Genomic DNA, 22975 nt, shown 5'->3' on the forward strand with positions numbered 1-22975 from the left:
CGGTCGAACTCCTTTCGTCGGGGCATTTAGGTCGGCTAATCTCCTAAACAAACGTCGCGGAACCCCGATACAAAGTTTGGGAAGTGTGATGGCGCCCGCGTGTGGCGGTTGTGTACTGCGGCGCCCGACCAGTACCCGGAGGAAAACATCGGGTTAATTTATGGACCCGGCAACGATCCGGGATAGAGATTTATTTATTTATTTATTTATTCTGATTTGGGATACAAACAGGAATACTCCCAGAAAAGTATCCTCTGATACATAACAAAAAACACTTTTAACAATATCCTATCCTATGGTGTATATAAGTGGCTCAATAACATGAAACAAAACAATAATCGTTGAAAGAAAATTCTTCGGATACTCAACTTGAATGATCTCAAACTTACATGAAATGGATCCAAACTATTACAATGAGATGGAAGTGGCTCAAGGGGCGGTTTCTTCCGGTGTATATGAGGAATTCTCCTCAATTTGGGTTATCACACCATATGCAAGTTTAAACTGAATAATTATGAGTTTCATTAATGATTTTTTCGAATGCACAGCGGAAACTATTCAAAATCATTCTTCAAATATGAGGTTTTAAAATTTAAATCGCTTCGTTTCTAGTTTACGATTTGACAACAGCGCCTACTAGAAAATAAAAAGAACAACGGCTTGTTTATAAAATAACAGCTGTTGATTCACAGCCATTATAAGGCTCGTACTTACTGGCGAGCTTCAACTGCAACCGGCCATAAAAATCCCATAAAATTTTACGACCTTCCTCGTTCGTCGCAGACTTCATAGACAGCCATCTTTGTCCATCTCATCTAGATAATGTATTTGTTGCCTTTATTATCAACGCATATTTCAGTCGATGTTGCCAACTTGTGCAATAGAAACGAAACGCTTTAAATTTCAAATACCCATTTTTATTTTTCATTTTTGAGTACTTAAAATAATTTCTTCGGGAAACGGTTGAAATGGTTATTTTAAAATGTGACGTTTCAAAGATATTTCATAAAAATACATCATTTTCGTCAGAAGGAGTATTCCCTATTCTCTTTTGTGCTAAAATATTTTTGGAACCTGAACACTCGGCTATACGAGGAGAGAAAATAAATTTGTTAAACAAATTTTTTTTCGTCGAAGAATGTGGTAATATTGTACGTTTCCTGAATTTTGAAAAACTTGCCACAGGGTTTTCCAAATGTCGTGTCAAAAATTGGGATGAGGATTCGCCCATAACTTTCGTTTTTCAAAGCAGAACCCTAATTTTTTATGATTGCTTTGGAGTCCACGAAGAGAAATAATGATAAGAGTTCTAATATGTCGATGCTCTTAAAATGAATAGTTTCCCCTGAATTTATGTCGTACGTAGAGTACAATTCATAAAATCTGAGGATACATTTTCCCAATAATTCACAGAGTAACCATGTTTGAGGAAGCTTTGGCCATTGAACGCCAGATGTCGCGTCGAATTTCTACTACTCTGATGCCGCCACTGTCTTTTCGTCCTCTGCTTTTTCGTTGTTTGAGTTATGCGATACTGACAAGCTGAAACGAGAGCGAAGCAGGTCTATCGCTTGTCACTTTCGATGTCGGTATGTTTATCCATGGCATGTGGATTTCTACCAGTCCGTTTAATGCTGTTAAAATTTATATCGCCGTCTGACAGACTTGATATCACCAAAAATTTCTTCTCCGTTCCTTGTGAGAAGAGGAACGTCAATTCGGGACAACGTTAAATGTTTAACTTTTTCTTGAGCATTTTTTTGGTACATATTTCAGCATCTCTTCGAGGTAATGAAACGGTTCGGTTTGAACGGCATCCTCTGTCGGCCTGATGACGCGTCCCTCTGAAAGAGATTTTCACCCTCTCTCATAGGACCAATAAATCCGTGCCTCAGAAACAAATGACGAACCTCTGTGGGATGCTGTTTCAGAAGATACGCTGTTTATTCGCCTCCGCTTCCTCTCTTCCTCTCACTCGACCCACTAACGAGGTCGGCACCTTCAAAGCAATCACCCGACGGCTCCTGAACGTCGACTTCCGGGAAAACTTTTTCTCGCGCTGCGTGAGAGTCCCTTTCCCCCATCCCCTCCGAAATTAATATCGCGCGACAAATTCGCCGGTTCCGCGCTGATTTATCGTCGGTTTTTTTGTCTCGCTAGCTTTTCTAGCTCTCTCGCGGCGGCACCTTTGAAGTTCCTCGACGCGGCGCCCGATCGGATCCGGATTTTTGGCCCGGAACGCGGGAGCCTCCGCGTTCGACGCGGGGAATTTATGATTTTTCATTATCGAAATTCTGAAGGGAGGGGACGATTGTCGCGTCGATAAATATAGACTCGTTATCCGAGTCGAGACGGGAGGACGTGTCGGAGCTTTCACTTTACTCCGTTGCGAAGCGAATTATTTGGTTTAATCGAGTGGAAGTCGCGTAGATACGGCTCGATTACGCGAGTAAATTTCGGGACAGGGTTTATTCTATCGGACGGATGTAGACTTGGCATTGTCGGTTCGTCACAGATGGCCACTTTACGATGATATCCGATTTTTTCTATTCACTTTTTATATTGGTCGCACGGGTAATGTTGAGACTTAAAATTAAGAGAGCCTGGTCTTCTTTAACACCCAGTACATCTCATCAGCTTATCTAGACGAACGTCTTTTACCTTTATTTTCCTGGAATCTTTCTGAGGTATAGAAAGCCATCGTTTGATGGCTGGCTTAGAAACCACAAAATTGCTCTGGTCCTGTAACAGTAGTTATAACTCCTTGTCTTAAGGAGGGAAGAGAAAAAAGTCCCAAGACTCCAACTGAAGTCCGCTTCGTTGTTTACGAGGATGTATTGATATCTAGTTAGCCTAGACCTGTTCCATGCTTAAAAATGAATATTGCGTTACCATAGCAACGAACAATAACTCATTAGAAGTGTCAGTGTGAAGTTTGAGGTCAAAAAAGTAAACCAGAGTTGGGCAATAAATTAAAAGAAAGAAGATGTCCACCGAAATTGTGAAAATCGAAAAATTGGAGTATCGAGCCATCATCAAGTATCTGTATTTGAAAAGGTTAAGAGGTAAGCAGATTTACGAAGATTTGCTTAATACCCTTGGTGATCGATGTCCTTCGTATGCGAACGTGAAAAATTGGACTGCAAGCTACAAAAGAGTGAATTTTCCATTGAAGATGATGACCGATCGGGAAGGCCAGTTTCTATGTCAGTCCCCGAAGATATCGATGCAGTTCATGACATGATTTTATCAGACCGTCGAATTGGGCTAAAACGGATATCTGAAGCACTGAATATTCCATACGAACGCGTTCATCATATAGTTCACGTCACTTTGGACATGAGAAAAATTGCTGCAAAATGGATCCCCAAATGTTTGAATGTTGACCAAAAGCGTGCAAGGGTAGAAGCATCGAGTTCGATCTGTGCTCGATTTGAAAACGATGTAGACTTCTTAAACCGAATTGTTACTATGGATGAGACTTGGGTACATGTCTACGATACAGAAACAAAGCAACAATCGATGGAATGGCGACACTCTGGTTCTCCAAGAAGTTTTGTGTCCAAAAATCTCCTAAAAACGTTCTTGCTCCAGTTTTTGGGATTGCCATGGAGTGTTCGTGATTGATTTTTTGGACAAGGGTGGAACAATAAGCGGAGTTTACTATTCGACATTACTGACCACTCTACGGGAAAAATTTAAGAGAAAAGACGCGGAAAGCTATCCAAAGGTGTTTTGTTTTTGCAGGACAACGCCCTTGCACACAAATCTCATATTGCCATGCAAAAAATTCGTGATTTAGGGTTTGAATTACTAGAAAATTTTTCAATATATCCTCGTACTGTACAGCTTTCTCTCACATGTTTCGGCCATATAAAGAAAACATGCATGTAACAACTGAATGGATTGAAATGCTTCCATCCATTGCCATTCTTAGCGAATAATTGAAGACTGATGATTGCAGAACAGATTTTACTTGTAAATTTTGACTGTCGCTGGTGGACACTCTGTACATCTCCTTCAATTTCGGTGGATCCAGAGAACGTGCCTAACTACGTAGTGGAAAAGACGGCTTTCTCTCCTGGTCTCTTCGTACTACTTTTCCAACTCCTCCACAGCGGTCAGGTGAAGCGACGTCCAACTGGACAGGTCTGCTGTACCGTCGGGATCATAGGGCGTTTGTGCCGATCAAGCGATGACCGAGGGACGTAACGGAAAATACGATTCTGGAGGGTTATCCTTCAGACGTTCATAAGCCTACGCCGTTTTCTCCTGAAAAGTGAAAAGCGTACGTATTCGAGTAGCGTCTGCTATTTTTCTTCGCTTCCCAATACGCCGATGAATAATTGGGAGAAGTCTCGTTTCTCTATTCAGGAATGTTAATTTGGTGTTTCGCGGTTCCGAGGCGAATTTTTTTTTCCGTTCTCTCCCCTTTTCAGACCGCGATCGATACGCGTTTTTCTTACACCGTCGAACGTTTCCTTCGGCGGTCTCCAATATCCTCCCTCCCGTGTACCCCTCTTCGATTCGTACGTCCGTCCGTCATATTACATCAGACCGCGAGATGAACTCGAGAGTTCTCTCGTCTTTTCTCTCGCGCGTCTTTCTCACCATGACGACGAACAGTTTCGAAAAACCGCGGATCCTCTCGCTGAAGAACGAATTAATGAGGGGGTGTGCGAGGGCCTTTGTCGGCGAATGTCCCTCGGGCTTGAAATCCACCCTGCAATTAGGTAGGTGGATTTAGGGGGTGTAAGAGTAAGAACCATGTAAATGGAAAACGGGTAAACGTTATCGAATCAGGATTCAACATTTAGAAGAGAATGCTGAAAAAGAGGATAAAAAATGAACAAAATACTTCCAGGCATTATATAACAACAATAACACTGACAAAGCAGGGAATTATGGAAACAGACAAAGAAGGAGACACTATAACAATGTTAGAAGTTCAGGCAGTCGCACTGAAGAAACTTTAGAACCTTGTATCATTACTGACATATTGACAAACATCATATTAATGAAAGGATCAAACGTTGTGCTATGGAAATAGAGCAAGAGGATCCAAATATAATTATAGAAGTATAATATAAAATTACTGAAATACATTCAGAAACTGTTCACTAGGAAATTGGCTAATAAAATCAACGGCAAAGTACAAATTACCGAGGAACAAAGCAAGGATTCTTGAAGCAGCAAGTCAACAGAATACCTCCGCAACGAAGCATTCCCAGAAGAGACAAAAGATTGACCGTTTATCGACAACTAAAGATCTAATACTCACACACATGCAAAACCAAACGCGAAAACTCAGTGATTTGCCTGCCGATATAATTCAGATTTAGAGGATGTAATAAGATATATACAAATGCCTACGCCATCTATCACTGGGTAGGCGGATCACAACGTAGAACGCCCGTGATCCCTAGTAGATCCCTGTCAAGTGGGTACGATGGAGAGTCGCTACAACAAATATTTCCAATTGAGCTTCTTCCACCCACAATGATCAGACATAAGACGAGCCAACAACAGAACTATCGGTGTCGTGTCATCCTCCGAAAACCTGCCGTTACTCTCCCACCCCTATCGTCGTACATGCGGCAACGTTTAATACCTGGATTTGCATAAACGCGACGATCGCCGTCGTTATCTCCGCGCCACCGTGACGTCGATATTGGCTCGGACAAATTGCCCATTTGCATTCTACCGCCCGCCCCCGACGATCCGGACGCACAACCGCCCCCGTCCCTTACCGTTCGGACACCCTCGGGGTCGTCGAAACCCCCCCGCGTTGCGTAAGAATAGGATGTGCGGTGACGTGTGAGTCACGAGTAGTAGTGGATTGAGGCGAATTTATGGCGACGAAAGGGGGTCGCGGATAGCGTCTGCTCGCGCCCGATACGGGACGCGAGCGACGCCCGTCGAGATGAGAGACGTTCGGGGAGATCGATTGGGGAAATGCTGGTTATGTGAGAAAAGTATGATTGGTTTTTACAAGGTGCGAAGCCCCAAATTTAAGCTTCCTTATTACTACATATTGCCTAGGCAAATTAGGTCGAAAAAGAGCAGTGCTACAAGCTGAAAATGGTCTCAAAAGACGAAGGGCATATAAAATATGGGAAAAGTGGAGTTTGCGACAATTTTCGGTCAGATTGCAAAAGACGAAGTACATAAAGACATTTGAAATAAGCCCAGACCTCCAGAACACTCTTTACTAAGGTGCAGAATGCAATGCTGTTGTCTTCTGAGGTGCCAGCAACGACTGAAGACTGAACAACATTCGGCTGCAACTGTTTGAGAAGGGCTTCTCCAAAGCGAACTCCAACCTGGCAAGTATGCCATAAACAGAAGCAGCTACAGAAAAGCAGAATCAATTTTTGATTCAATATTGAAGTATATTATATCATATATGCACACATGAGTATGATATACGTAGTTCACAAGACAATCCATTGAACGTTTTTGATTCTCTCAAGGTGCAGATGTTGAAATCCGAAATATCCTATCCAACAAACTGGGGCTTCTATACAATCGAAACTGGTCGTAATCCAGTGACCACTGACCTGTTTCCAGCCCCAGCAGATCCGGTGAGCAACATATTCTGCACCTGCAGGAAGGGTTGTTTAGCAGCATGCTCCTGCAAAAAACCATTGAAGCCATTGAATACTCAGCGAATGTTCATATTGTCGAGGATCTAGTGGTTGCAGGTAACGAGGAGTTTGATATTTCTGGACAGAGGCGACCTTATTGTCTCTTTTCTGGAAGAGAATTCGATATAAAAGTCATTTGTCTGCTGCACATGTAAGCCCTCTGCTCCGAAACTTGCAAGGATGCACCTCTGAATAATGTTTCTATTATTGTACGTATAAAGGGTGCTTTCAAAGGTGAGGTTTCTTTTTGACAGATGGCAGAACTCATCAAAATAAGTCGTTTAAAAAAAAATGGTCTATATAGAATATCAGAGATGGCTGAGATACAACCCTTAGAAGTTCTACAAAATTTCATTGAATTTCAAGTACGGGACTGTGGAAGGTGACTCCGGCATCGCAAAAACGAAACGAAACATAAACATATGGCTGGCTGGACAATGAATGGTTCAGTATCAAGTTATTCATCGGATTAGATGCATCAGTGCACTTTTGAGAGAATCATAATTGTTGTATCGTGCAATTTAGGGTGAAAAAATAATGTAGAAAATCGAGGCAGTTTCTTGAAAGTGCTTATGTAACTTATGTTGAAAAAGTGCTATGATGTTTCCCTATTTCATCTCATTTTTACGACGATTGTTGGAATGTTCGAACAAGAAGATTGTGATGCCCAATGTGAAAAAATTCGTGAATAATTTAGACGAATTTTATTGGTGAGATTTCGAAGTATTATTCTATTTTTTACACTTGTGTCCTAAGTCTCTTCTGTCAGTTGGTATAGAAATGATCCATTTCATAAAATCGTGTAAGTTACTAAAAAATCATAAGAACAATTTGGCAATCGTAAGTTTCCATTTTCATTACCACGTAAATATCGAACGAGCCAATATCCTAAACGAAACCACATGCTCGAATCAAGAGATAAATTTTTTCTCACTGCTTTGCGATAATTCAGCTAATGAACGGTCTAGGGTCGTATTAGGATCTATTTCAGTGATCATTTTAAATTTTGTTTTCAACTTTGTTATTTTGAAAGTTTTGTATAGGTTAAACGCTTTATTTTGACCAGTTTCACCTTCTGCTCAAAAAAAAGGCTTACCTTCGATTACACCCTGTATGTTTGAATGAGCATACGGTTTTTTCATTTTCATATGAGTAGACCCTTTGAGGCATAACCGTCAACGTCAATTCGATTAAAGAGAAGCAGTAATTTTTGCTGAAGTACTCGAATAGCGGACATGCACCTAAAATCTTTTAGAAAGTAGAAAAAAGTATATATCCTCGAATACGAATGTCAATTTGTCTTTTAAGCTGAGTTAGAAAAAATAACCTGATTTTGGCGATCGTTTGTGACTGAACGTTTTCCTCTTCTACGAAAGAAGTCAGAAACGAATTATTGTCAGATGCCCTCTTCTGAGTGAAATTTGCAAAAAACAAAAAAAGGATAACAATTTCGAAGTTTTTTGGTCCTCAAAAATTAAGCCTTGGCCGAAAATTGTCGCAAACTTCACTTTCTCTTCCTCCAACCCTATCACCCTCCAACCCTATCACCTTCCAACCCTAGCACCCTCCAACCCTTCACCCTCCACCCTTGTTGGACTTTCGATTTGGTATTATTTCTCCAAAATGGACCTTAGAATTCCTTATGGGAATTTACATGTAAAAACTAACCTTATTGTGCTAGAACACTTGTTGCTATACTACTTATTTGGTATGCCCTACGTCACTCGAAATCATCATTTCCAGCTTGCCTGGGCTAATATAGAAGAATTTTCCGACGCTTTGATCGAGAAGCTGTGTTGCTAACGGATTCAATTAAGGATCCGGTCGCTCGGATAACGACCGTCGCGTACTCATTTCGCAGATCTTCGACGGTTCATTACCGGGATTAAAACTAACGCTTCGGAAAAACGCGATACGCCCAGTTGACCGGCGCCCGGTGTCGTGTCGCTCCAGCGGCCGCTACTCAATCACGTTTCATATTTCACGTTCGCGCGGTAACGTTACTGACGGCGCATTGTTTCCAGAAGGTACTACTTCATTCCTGAAGTGGAACATAGAAATATCGAGAAACGTTCTTTTTTCCACCCGCGGAAACGTTGAACCGCGCGAAGGTCTCGACGAGTGGGACGCAACAAGTTGGCTCTGGACCGTATACGCGTCGCTATCGCGAGATCGATGCGAGAGCGCGTCGGGGATGAGGGTTTTGACAGTGGTCGAAGTGGAGCTTCAGGCGAGCCCGATACGTGGCCGATGCCGTTTACACTTCGATCAGAAGACACCTCTCGATTCCCTACGGCATTCCCATGCCAACAGAGAATCCTGACTGTGTGAATCTAGAACTCTCAACGTGGCTTGGCTATCCTTTGTTGAAGACCCTTAAACAGCCAGTGTCTCTGTCTGTAAGATGGGGCTGTCGTGACCAAGAAGCTTAGGAACCCTCAATTTTGGCCCACACACCCCATCGTCTCTACCTATATGACAATATCGTACATCTGACTCTTTTGAAATGTAAACAGCTTGGCTGTAAGATGGGGCTGTCGTGTTCAAGAAGCTTAGAAACCCTCAATTTTGGCCCACACACCCCATCGTCTCTACCTATATGACAATATCGTACATCTGACTCTTTTGAAATGTAAACAGCTTGGCTGTAAGATGAGGCTGTCGTGTTCAAGAAGCGTAGAAACCCTCAATTTTGGTCCGCACACCCCAACGTCTCTACCTATATGACAATATCGTACATCTGACACTTTTGAAATGTAAACAGCTACTGTCTTCGGCTGTAAGATGGGGCTGTCGTGTTCAAGAAGCTTAGAAACCCTCAATTTTGATCCGCACACCCCAACGTCACTACCTGTATGACAATATCGTACATCTGCCTCTTTGGAAATGTAAACAGCTAGTGTCTTAGGCTGTAAGATGGGGCTATCGTGTTCAACAAGCGTAGAAACCCTCAATTTTGGCCCACACACCCCAACGTCTCTACCTATATGACAATATCGTACATCTGACTCTTTTGAAATGTAAACAGCTAGTGTCTTTGGCTCTAAGATGGGGCTGTCGTGCCCAAGAAGCTTAGAAACCCGCAATGTTGGCCCACACACCCCAACGTCTCTACCTATATGACAATATCGTACATCTGACTCTTTTGAAATGTAAACAGCTAGTGTCTTTGGCTGTAAGATGGGGCTGTCGTGTTCAAGAAGCGTAGAAACCCTAAATTTTGGGCCACACTCCAACGTCTCTACGTCTATGACAATATCGTACATCTGACTCTTTTGAAATGTGAACAGCTAGTGTCTTTGGCTGTAAGATGGGGCTGTCGTGTTCGAGAAGCGTAGAAACCCTCAATTTTGGCCCACACACCCTAACGTCTCTACCTATATGACAATATCGTACATCTGACTCTTTTGAAATGTGAACAGCTAGTGTCTTTGGCTGTAAGATGGGACTGTCGTGTTCAAGAAGCTTAGAAACCCTCAATTCTGGCCCACACACCCCAACGTCTCTACGTCTATGACAATATCGTACATCTGACTCTTTTGAAATGTAAACAGCTAGTGTCTTTGGCTGCAAGATGGGGCTGTCGTGTTCAAGAAGCGTAGAAACCCTCAATCTTGGTCCGCACACCCCAACGCCCCCCAACCTCCACGACAATATCGTACTCCCGACCCTTAACCTCATCGTTTCCGTTGCAGATCCCGCTCTGACCGACCTGACACGTCATGGAAGCGCTGCATCCCAAGCGGGAGCTCCCCCAGCCCGAGCAGAAATCGCCGGCGATCGCTGACGAGCGGAAACAATCCACCCCGACACCGGAGGGCCAGCAGCAGCAGCAGCAACCGGCGTCCACGCCGGAGGAGACCGCCACCCAGCTCCATCAGAAGGTTAAACTGAGGGACGTCAACTCTTCCCTCACGTGCGAGCTGTGCAAGGGTTATTTGATAGATGCCACCACTATATCGGAATGTCTTCATTCGTGTGAGTATATTTCATCTTTCTTTCTTTTTTCCAATTTTTCTTTAGTTCAGGGAGAAGATTCTCTTTCAATTTTTGAGGTTTAGAACTTAGAGGGGTAATCTTTCAATTTCTCTTGTTGTTATACTGATATCATTGCTACCTTCTTTTTAGCACACTTTCACGTGTTCAATTTCGTCGTGTTGAATGTTTTTGACCAATCAGTCACTGTTAAAAGAAAAGATTCACCGTCAAATACTCCACAGAGAAAGAAGATCGTGTATGAAATGTTATACCAACAGCTATAACACGACTTTGGTCGGCATACGCCTTGTAGCGTGGCCATAGTAGCAACGATCGGAGATTTGACGCTTAACAACAATAAAAAGTTCCCGACGAGATCTCGTTGAGACCTTATTAATCCTCGCGCGTTATCTCCCCGCATTCGTCATCATCTCCAAGTTCATAACGGATAAGAGCCGAGATAAGATCGATGAGGAATCTTGGTCCTATATGTATGTCCAATTATATCGGTCTAGACGCCTTGAGGTTATTTATGCCCGGGCGATCAGTCGCAGTGATTATTCCTCGTGCATCATCGTACGACCCTTGGGGATGTACTCGAGACCCGCATCTCTGTCCCCTTCGACGTCGTCGATATTCGGAGTGCGTCACGACGCGATGGGCGTTCCACTCGAACTCCGTCGAATACTCCCATATGTACGTGACGGCGACACCGCGTCGATCTGACGTAAGACGTGTCGGATTTGGAGAGTTGAAGGGTGGAATCTTGACCAGCTGGCCACCCATTTAAAACCTATAAAACGATATAACCTTCTTACAACTACTATACTATACTTACTACAGTACTGTATAAATTCAATTTTTGGGAATTACCTTCGTTTTCGGCGAATTAACGTCAAAGAAACGTTTTTCTCTGGTAGGAAATGAACGTACGTTGTCAGCTTAGTGTTTTTTAAGAGTTTTTTCTCTGTAGTGAATGTATTAGTTTAAAATTGGGGTTGAAAGTGACATATTTTAAACGGTTATGTGAGTAGAGATAAGGAAAACGTATTTTCAACGTATCGGATATCGGGAAGTTTGAGAAAGTAATTGATATTTATTTTGAAGTGAAGATGATATACGTTAAAATCCGTTGCTGTTATATGGAGCTAATAACCTTTGTCACAAGATTATTGAAACGATGATATAATAGGGAAATTGTTGTATGATAAACGTATAAATAACGTTGATCCAGTATTTTGGCGTTTGCAATAGATTCATTGTTTGTATGAAACATTGGGAAAGCTGAAGGGTGAAATCTTGACCAGCTGGCCACCCGTTAAAAACAGTTTCATATCGAACGTCGATATAACCTACTAACGTTACTGTAGAAATTCAATTTTTGGGAAATACCGTCGTTTTCGGCGAATTAACGTCAAAAAAACGTTTTTTTCCAGTAGGAAATGAACGTATCTTATCAGCTTAGTGATTTTTAATAGTTTTTTCTTTGTATTGAATGTATTAATTTGAAATTGAGGGTTAAAAGTGACATATTGCAAACGGTTGTGTGAGTAGGGATAAAGGAAACGTATTTTCAACGTATCAGATATCAGGAAGTAGGAGAAAGTTATTGATATTGATTTTGAAGTGAAGATGATATACGTTAAAATCCCTCGCTATTATATGGAGCTAATAACCTTTGTCACAAGATTATTGAAACGATGATATAATAGGGGAATTGTTGTATGATAAACGTATACTTAACGTTGATCCAGTATTTTGGCGTTTGCAATAGATTCATTGTTTGTATGAAACATTGGGAAAGCTGAAGGGTGAAATCTTGACCAGCTGGCCACCCGTTAAAAACAGTTTCATATCGAACGTCGATATAACCTACTAACGTTACTGTAGAAATTCAATTTTTGAGAATTACCGTCGTTTTCGGTGAATTAACGTCAAAAAAACGTTTTTCTCCAGTAGAAAATGAACGTATATTCACAGCTTAGTGAGTTTTAAGAGTTTTTTCTTTGTGGTGAATGTATTAATTTGAATTTGGGGATTAAAAGTGACATATTGAAAACGGTTGTGTGATTAAGGATAAAGAAAACGTATTTTCAACGTATCAGATATCGGGAAGTTGGAAAAGTTATTGATATTTATTTTGAAGTGAAGATGATATACGTTAGAATCCGTTGCTGTTATATGGAGCTAATAACCTTTGTCACAAGATTATTGAAACGATGATGTAAAAGGGGAATTGTTGTATGATAAACGTATAATTAACGTTGATCCAGTATTTTGGCGTTTGCAATAGATTCATTGTTTGTATGAAACATTGGGAAAGCTGAAGGGTGAAATCTTGACCAGCTGGCTACCCGTTAAAAACAGTTTCGTATCGAACGTCGATATAACCTACTAACGTTACTGTGTAAATTCAATTTTTGGGAATTACCGTCGTTTTCGGTGAATTAACGTCAAAAAAACGTTTTTTTCCAGTAGAAAATGAACGTATATTCACAGCTTAGTGATTTTTAAGAGTTTTTTCTTTGTAGTGAATGTATTCATTTGAATTTGGGGATTAAAAGTGACATATTAACAACGGTTGTGTGAGTAAGGATAAAGAAAACGTATTTTCAACGTATCAGATATCGGGAAGTTGGAAAAGTTATTGATATTTATTTTGAAGTGAAGATGATATACATTAAAATCCGTTGCTGTTATATGGAGCTAATAACCTTTGTCACAAGATTATTGAAACGATGATGTAAAAGGGGAATTGTTGTATGATAAACGTATAATTAACGTTGATCTAGTATTTTGGCGTTTGCAATAGATTCATTGTTCGTATGAAACATTCCTCCGTCGTTATAAACGTTGCGGTTACGTTTAATGTCGAAAAGCAATGGTAGAAACACGATTGAGTCACGATTTTTCTGTTGCAGTTTGTCGAAGTTGCATCATCAAATTCCTGCAGGAGAACAGTTTCTGTCCAGTCTGCGAGGTTATCATCAACAAGGCGAAACCGAACCTGAAGTGAGTATTTATGCGTCTCGAATTTTCAGCGTCCGATTACCTTATCCTAGAATAGTGCGCACAGGTACCGAGGTGTAACTTGTCGAGTGATCGTCAAAACTCCCGACCGACCAGGCATTCCGAGGAGAAGGAAAGAGCGCAAAAAAAAACGGACCAGCCGGTCCCCCGCTATCGAGGAGCCACCCACGCGTGGCAATAAAACAGTCGGTTATCATTAGGGCTCCGTTCATACGTACGTCGTTCGTATTAATGACGTTAAAGGGGATAAAGAGGTTTCTCCCATGTGACGCATCCGCGACGACGAGGCACGTGTGCGCTCGTGATTTCGGGTGCACGAGCTTGTCGATCCAACGAGGAGGTCCGTAGATCTCGGTAGATCGACTCCATTGGATTATTGACCTTATTTTTTGACAGGAGAATGTTCTCAAGTAGGAACATTGCTTCGACCTTCGCGCGTTGGTCGTTGATTTAAGACGAGGTGGCGTGGTGACCAAGTGTCGAGTGAATCTCCGAAGCTTATGTGAACAGAATGCAGCTGGAATTGGGTAGAGGCGGAGTGAAAGGTTGTTGATTTAGGGAGGTAATTGCACTGCGACCTTAATTAAGGTCTATTGTGTCATCATCAGAGCTGTTCTTGCCAAAACGTAGTCTACAGCTCACCCTCCAGTTCTAGAGTTCTGCTGAACTTCAGTATCTGGGACGGCTTCAAGGAGGTAGCTTTCTCTCTTCTACAAGTCTCTTGTCCAATGCGTTTTTCGCGTTGGCTAGCGATGGCGAGGCATTCTGCCGCCAGATGCTTCGGAGTTTCATCCTTCTTCTCACAGAATCTGCACTCCTCATCGTTTTCTGTTAGATCCATTGCTTCCTGAGCCATGCCCAGTAGGAATTAAGTGGGGAGGTGTAGAATATTCTTGCTGATATCCAAATACTTCTTAGATTCCGCAACATTGAAGGTAAATTTACCCATAACACAGAAAGTTTTAGGCCACTGAAAGGCGAAGGTATTGGCTCCTCCGACCCAGACCGAGCATACCTTGTTTTTCTTGCCTAATTCTCCTAACTCTAATAAGTTTTCTCCGACGTTTTCTCTCTCCTACCATCTCGAATTGGATTATATTAGACCTCAGTGCTTCAATCGCAGCCTGACTGTCAGACTGTCAGACTATGTCACATTTCTGATAGTTACTTCCAAAGTTCATCTCCACACATCTTTTACGTGAGCATTTTTTTTTGAGTTAGGACTACGGTCTCCCTTTTACATTCTTATTTTCCACTTGGTATCGTCGTGAAGGTTTTCCCGATGCTAGTTTTCTTCAGTATCTCGTCACTGGAAAGGTTCGCCTATGAGATGTATTTAGTCAGAGATGACCAAGCTCACTGATTCCTGATACTCTTATTGACTGTACATTTCCTGGATAGTCTCAGAATCGCCTCATGGGCTTATCTATTTGTCACAAGAGGAAGAGGTGTGAGATCTGTAATGTTTCCAATGCCCTAGTTGGACAAGTTCCAGCGATTCAAACACAGGATAACCTTTGTGTTCTATCGAAATGATAAATGGATGCTTAATCATGCAAGTTGTGGCAAATCGCTAGCCATTTTGCCTTGATTATCTATCACGCCACCGCTGAGATCCCTGGAATCACACTGCCAGGGATATCTGCTGACATGAGAGTGCTGTAATACCATGAAGCAACTGGTCAGAGGCAATAAAGTGACTCTACTATCGGTATATATAACGGGAGTTGAACAACCGAATAACCCTTTAGAGAAACACCTATGGACTCACTCAGTCAGAGAAATTCGTTATGATTTCATCGACCTGCACTAGAAAACTACTGAGGCTGTCACGAGCTGAGCTTCGGGTGATGGTGAAACTGCTGACAGGGCACTGTCGGTACAAATGATATTTGTACTCTGTCATATCATTTGTACCGTATGGAAAAGTCGGCAGCTGAGATTTGTAGGCTCTGTGGATCAGAAGCAGATACATCTAAAAACATGGTATGGAAGTGTCCAGAGCTTGCTGGCCTAAGAACTATCCGTATGGGAAAACCGGTCCTGGATATTCACTAGGTAACGGCCATGGCTCCTTACGATGTTGTAGGTTTTATGAACACCATTGACGACCTCCTTGGGTTCAAGGAGGCTTCAACGATGCCACTGGCCTGTTGGTGCCATTGGACTCAGATGACCAGATGGTAAATACCTTGTACCTTTCTATTACCTCGTGAGCATCCACGACTTCTATGAATAGTTCGCAGGCTAGTTAGTTCTGGGGTTTGTCTCTTTTTCCCATGAAGTGTCTTGTCAGCAGTCCCACTATTACCCGAAGCTTCACGAGCTTTCTGTTGTAGGCCGGTAATAATACGTATGTTCAGGAATGTCCTTCATGGGGTTGGTGGACCATTGTTAATCCTTGAGTATCTTTCCACAATGCCCTGGCACCCATAGAAGAGTCACTTCTTTGCCTCTGCTCAATTTCCTAATGTTATAACGACATTCTCATGTGAGCAGAGGCCATGGTTGTGTAAATTCAGTGTCCTCAGTGGAGCTTGGCTGTCCGTTGGTGTGACGCTGTAATTCATGATGTAATTGTGATTTGGTGTTCGTTCTTGCGTCAGTATTGAACCGAAAACTCGTACCGTTGTTCCTCGGCAATCGCGACGAGCAGCAACTACGAAGTTTTCGATGTTTGGCAAGTTGCGACGGCTTGTCAACTCGCTGATTTCGCCCGCGCGGCGTAGCGACGCGAGGGACGCTCTCTTTTCGGCGGGGGGGTGGCGGCGGCGTCGGTGCGAAAAGCGAAAACGGCGCTCGCGTTATTGATGTACGCGGTGCGTTGGCGCGTGCGCAGCGGCGGCGCTCCCGGCAGCACGTGGATTACTCTCTCGTTACGTTCGCTTTTCGGTGCACGACGACGTGTTTACTCATTACGCGACCCGGCGACGTCGAGATCCTCTTCCATAGGAGTATCGGTTGCGACGCTAACCGGTAACCCGAACTTTGTTTATGTCTCGATCTTCCTTATCGAATGTCGCCTCGAAACCGTCGCTTTGGTAACGAGAAAGCGCCTTCTGCTCACGGTAAATTTGTTTCACGGATTGACATTGCTCTGCGACCTTGAGTTGTATTGTACACCAGTCGTCAGAGCCGTTCTTGACATCTACTGCTCGCCCTCAAGGTTCCCAGTCAAAGGCATTTTCTGCATCTTCTGAAACACTTCAGGGTTTTCACTCCCAGTCTCTGGAACAAAAATAATAAAAAAATTTAAATAATCGATATGTTCCTGCGTAAATTCTTGCACTAATTTGTGAGTAGTAAATCAGATGGAAAAAATGGAACTTTATGGTGAAACTTCGTTACGTTTCCTAGTTCCGGAGCTATGAGAACGTTTCCAACGAGGTCACTGGAGATCATTACGGATCTCACACGGCTACATCTTGTGATCGATAGATTAGCCCATGAGACCACCCTAAGAATATCCGGGAATGTACAGGTGGTGGGAGAATTAGGTGTCGAAGAGGCTATGCTTTTCTGACAGGGTACATCTCATCGGCTAATCTTGACAGTGACGAGATGATAACGAAAACAAGCGTCGTGAAAGCATTCATTACGAGGAACATTGAGATAGATTGGCTCACTATCGCTAGATTGTTGCCCAAGCGTCTTTCGGATAGATGTACATATTTACATGCGTACTTATCGCTAGCTGGTCAGAGGATCTACAGATAATGTTGGACAACAAACAACGAGACTGGAACACCCCCAAAGTTCCAGTTTCTAGTACGAGATGAAAGAAGTGTTTGGGTCTTAGCAAGAACTGAAACTGGAACATGCTACACCTCCTCACTAGATTCCTTACAGGCTATAGCCGCCTTAGAAAGCATCTCATGAGAATTGGCCTAGTTAAAACTGTGGGAAGAAGGGTAAAACTTAAGATCAACTGGTGACGAGAAACTTGTAACTTGCCCAAAGCCTTCCCAGATACTGGAGGGCATTAGAAATCCCGAACTGGAGGGCTAGCTGCAGACGACGTAGTGGCGAGACGAGCCAATAGATCTTAAGTCGATGCAAGTCAGTGCAATGCAATCTACCGCCCTACAATGGTCCTCGTAGCTATCTACTCTTCCGTACCCCCTACGTGACCCCCATCATTGGCGTAGTAAACTCGTACCTCGTGGGTTCCGCGGTGATCGATAGCGACCCAGATTGAAACGTTTTAATATGTCACTGGGGCGGTCCCGCCATCTTCACCCATATCCGACGACCCCTCGGCGTGTCTACCCTTCCGTCGACCTAACCCCGAATACGTTCTCGAGCCCCGCTAAAATATTCATGGAGAGAGGACCGAGGGCCGCCCCTCACCTTTCCGCCACTGGAGAACAGTCGAGATCGCTACCGGCCTAGCCTGCTCGTCGGAGCGAATAAAAAGAGGCTTCGTAAGCGATCATTATTATATCGACACTCGAAGATATTGGGAATATCCCCTAAATTGTCAAATATTGACCGGTTATTATGTCTGCACTTGGCCGTGTGGCAGCGGGGGGTAGAAGTACCTACAGAAAAAGTGTGGGGTCTTTCACGTCGTAAACCCATTAAGGCTGTACCTATTCAAGGGATCGGATAATAGGGAGACTCCCCAACCATATCGCAAAGATACCAAACCCTGCAATCTTTGCTTCTATGGATATTCGATTTTCGAAAATAAACCTTATTGAGCAATATGAGGTCTGGTCTATTGTGGGTTATTTTCCGGTCTGTCAGAACCGTGCGATCCCAGTAGAGCTTGTGATGTTCATTTTCCAACACAGCATCCGGATGGTAATTGTAATAAGGAACCTTTTTCGAACTTAGAAGTTGGTGTTTTAGTGCCAATTCTTGGTGAAGAATCTTGGCAACAGCATCATGTCTATTTTTGTACTCCGTGCCCGCGAACTTCTGACATCCCCCGGTGATGTGCTGGATAGTTTCATGTGTCGCACAGCCATAACGACAGCTATCGTCCGCCACTGAGGCATCCTTGGCGATATATTTCATGTAATTTCTTGTTGGAATCACCTGATCCTGGATGGCAAGCATGAAGCCCTCTGTCTCAGGAAACAACCTTCCGGAAGTCAACCAGTAGTTCGACGCAGATATGTCGACGTAATCATGGTTGACCTCGCTTTGGTGCCTTCCGTGCAAAGGTTTGCCAATCAGTTTTTGCATTTTACTTTCTGCAGAGCGTTCGACGGTTTCCAAGTGATCCTGTTGTAGCTTTAACGGTGTAGAACTATCAGCAACACAAACTACTCGATGGAGTTCTGACGAAGCAGCCTTGCTCAGGAAATATTTTCGAAGTTCTTTAATTTCCTGGGACATACGGTTGGACAAATCAACAATTTCTCTACCCCCAAGATGTCGTGGCAGCTCTGTCCGTTCTATTGAGCTTTTGGGGTGATGTTTATTGTGTTTAGACAGCATCATCCTTATTTTTCTCTGTAAGGCTGCTAAATCGGTGGTCGTCCAAGAGATGATACCGAATGAATAGCTCAGCGCCGAGCAACCGTATTTTTATTATTATTATTCGAGTATCGGGCTCCTTAACAGTACCTGAAAAAAAGCAAGATCATCCTGTCCAAGACATGGAAATAATGGGTCATTCACCGTACAATCCACACCTAGTACCTAACGACTTTTCTCGTTTCCATGGGTAGGTAAAGGAGACCTCAGGGTACACCTGTTAAATAAGTCGACGAAGCGTTTTCCCGATAGGTTTTTCCGTGAATAGATCGCGTTTAACGTGTTCCAGGCTCATCGGAATCAGGAGAGCCCTCCTACACACCGCCGACTGTCCGAATCAGCTGATTCCGACCCATCGCAGTTGCGATCTCTCGACTCTCACGAACGCCATTCGTTCGAAAGCTTCCGATTCAGAAGGGTCCTTGTTGTTCTACATCGATTTTTCATCCGCTTATGAATTATTGACCCGGAGGTTGGACTTGTCGTTTCTTTGGGACGCGTTGTCTTTGTTAAGGATTCACAAGGCCCCGTTTAGCTCTTACTTTTTCCGATTTCGAACAGCGACAGTTGGGATATTCCGATAAACCTTCTCGTAGATTTTAAAACCTTTTTTTCCTCTTTAATTAACAACCCCACACCCCGCGCTCGTACGATGTCGAGAACATAAGGTTCCCCGACGCCCCGGTATCGGCAATACGGCGAGATTATCAATTTTATCGACAATATAGGGCCTAAGGTCGTTTATCGGCGATTAGGCGCCCCGTTAATGAATGCCTAATGGGGCGGCAACTCTGATCGGACGCTCGCCCTTTGTTTGCAGTTTGCAGTGGTAATGCGGCCCTTGCGTCGCTCGGTGGTTCTGCCTCTCTGCAAATTCCGTTAGGAGTGAGGAATTTCGGTCCAACAATGAACTGTCGAAATCTGGCACTGAAAAAATGATAAGTTAGCGCCTCATTTTCCAGCCGTCAGCGTTTGAATGGGTGAAACTGGTGGAAAATGCCAATAAACACAGTGTTACGTGGAAAAAACGTTGCATAAACGGCGAAATGTAGTTAGGAAATACATTTTATTATAGTTTCATAGTAACGTTACCACTTACGTTGATTCTAGGTTTGTTTCACGTTGTAATTACCCTCATTGTAACCAAAATTCTACGGAAATAAAACGTTGTTCAGGTACGAATTCTAGACGCCATAACAATTTGTTTGGAGGTCGCAAATTTCAAAGTATATCTGTGAGATGTTGGATGTAATCTCGGCTGAAACTGCCTGTGATTTTACTTTATCGATCGGGAATTCAATTACAACGTTAATATAATAATAATAATTAATTTACGAAAAAAACCGAAATTCAACGTTGATTTAACGTTTCTTACATACTACTGATTAAACGTTGAGGAGTAACGATAAGGACACGTTTCATATTGGTCGGTAAAGTAACGTTTTGCTTACTAGTTTCGCATTTAACGTTGATGTGATATTTCTTACTCCTTATTGAATATACGTACGTTTTAAAAGCACCATTAGTTGGAATAGTGGTTAGAATAGCTCGTTTTTGAATAGTTTCATAGTCAACGCTGATGTGATGCTTCTTTCTTATTATTGCTTAGTAGTAATAGTAATATTGCTGATTACTTCGAGCCAGTACGATGAGGAATCGTTTTTTATCGATGGTTACATTAACGGTTTGCTGTTTGGTTTCTTATTCAACTTTTATGTAACGTTACACATTATTGAATATACGTTGTAAATAAGGACACGTTTCTTATTGGCTGCTGTAGTAGTGAGTTGAATCATAACTTGTGAATTATAGTTGTAGTGGAATTTAGGTTTATTACATCGATCCCTATGAACACATTCATGTGTGTTCATAGTTTAAAACTGGTTTACGGGACGTTGAATAAAGTTTACTTCTCAACGTTTTAAAACCTAAATTCCACTACAACTATAATTAACAAGTTATGATTCAACTCGCTACTACAGCCAGCCAATAAGAAACGTGTCCTTATTTACAACGTATATTCAATAATGTGTAACGTTACATAAACGTTGAATAAGAAACGAATCAGCAAACCGTTAATGTAACCATCAATAAAAAACGATTCCTCATCGTACTGGCTCGAAGTAATCAGCAATATTACTTTTACTACTAAGCAATAATAAGTAAGAAGCATCACATCAGCGTCGACTATGAAAATATTCAAAAACGAGTTATTCTAATCACTATTCCAACTTATGGTGCTTTTAAAACGTACGTATATTCAATGAGGAGTAAGAAACATCACATCAACGTTAAATGCGAAACTATTAAGCAAAACGTTACTTTACCGACCAATATGAAACGTGTCCTTATCGTTACTCCTCAACGTTTAATCAGTAGTATGTAAGAAATGTTAAATCAACGTTGAATTTCGGTTTTTTCCACCGCTAACGTTGTAATTGAATTCCCGATCGATAAAGTAAGATCACAGGCAGTTTCAGCCGAGATTACGCCCTTCACGATTGAGAAGTAGGTAACTTTTATTCAACGTCCCGTAAACCAGTTTTAAACTATGAACACACGTGAATGTGTTCATAGGGATCGATGTAATATTTGAATTTCTTGATGCGTCGCCGAAAATACCAAGTGCAACTCTTCGGATTGGAGGCGTTCTCTTTAGGACTGAGGTACAAAGTCGTGCCGACTGACGATCAACGAATCAGACGGATGCGGCGCTTGTGCCTACGGCGAGAATTGCCGCATAGCTCGTGGCCGCAATCCGGAACAACGTCGTCTGCAAATGAACCCCGATTAAGGGATTAATCCAGGTGCGTCCGTTTCGTGCCCGACTTCAAAGGGAACCGTTTTCGCGTACGTCGCAAATAAAACATCGTTTGAGCGATTCGTGTGACTTCCGCTCTGTGGGAATACTTGATTTTACGTGAATATCTTTAAAAATGACCCTTGCTTGGCACAGCGGACGGATCTAGATTTTGTTGTTGTCCGAATTGATGCTGAAGTTCGTGTGCTGAAAGCTGGCTCACCCTGCATAGTTCACTCAACTTTTCTGTCTCGTGTGCTGATTTCTTAGACGTTCATTCGGTTTTGCATGATAGCCCCAAGCCGAATCGCACGATTCATGTTTTAAACTTTGTTGCACTGTTATTATCCCCCATAAAGATCCGCAAAGCCGATACATTGCTGCCCATTCGAGGTCCCTTAAAGGCAGCTCTTGTTTCTCCTCCCCCAGTCCTTCTTCGTCAATCTACCCCGAAAAAACTTCAAGTTTTAGGAATGAGACAAAAAAGCACAGCAAGCGAATGACCTAAAAGCCCTATCTTCCCATTCTTTTCTCTCCGAAACGTCCAGAAAGATAACGCCAGTCTTCGAACAACGAAAAGAACGGTTTTCGGGTATTGTTTCGATTTCTCATTAACTCCCGTCGTTTTTTTTTCTGTCAGGTTGGACAAAACGCTGCAGGACATCGTCTACAAACTGGTGCCGGGCCTCTTCCTGTCGGAGATGATGAGGAGGAGGCATTTCTACGCGGACAAGCCAGTCGAGGCGGGGAGGGCGTCTCCAGAGCAACGAGGCGAAGACACGGAGCGGACAATCTTCAACCCGCAGGATAGGATCAGCTTATCGCTGGAGTACATAGGGTGAGTGTTCTTTCAGATATTGCGGAAGTTCGTACGTAGGAAACGGAGGGGGGTTCGTCGTCATATACGTCGATAATTGATGACGTCACCCACGCGAGCGTGCGAGTTGTTTATGGTTTCGAGTCCGTCCATCTGTTAAAGATGAATCTGCAGCGTTACCACCAGATGAATCCTCCGTTTGACGCGGGTGATTCA

The 22975-nt window shown here is 42.8% G+C and overlaps 1 protein-coding gene across 4 annotated transcripts in view; it reads left to right on the forward strand.

The window, feature by feature from the left end:
• LOC123319815 (polycomb group protein Psc-like) overlaps positions 1 to 22975 on the forward strand; it is a 129863-nt gene that overhangs the window by 70590 nt on the left and 36298 nt on the right. For all 4 annotated transcript variants that reach the window (XM_044906764.1, XM_044906762.1, XM_044906763.1 and 1 more), the window contains 3 exons: positions 10343 to 10625; positions 13547 to 13637; positions 22583 to 22780. In XM_044906764.1, the coding sequence (XP_044762699.1) occupies positions 10370 to 10625; positions 13547 to 13637; positions 22583 to 22780 (545 nt within the window). In that variant the 5' untranslated portion in view covers positions 10343 to 10369. The remainder of the gene's footprint in view (positions 1 to 10342; positions 10626 to 13546; positions 13638 to 22582; positions 22781 to 22975) is intronic.

The sequence above is a fragment of the Coccinella septempunctata genome, chromosome 9, assembly GCF_907165205.1.
Source record: "Coccinella septempunctata chromosome 9, icCocSept1.1, whole genome shotgun sequence".
NCBI lineage: Eukaryota > Metazoa > Arthropoda > Insecta > Coleoptera > Coccinellidae > Coccinella > Coccinella septempunctata.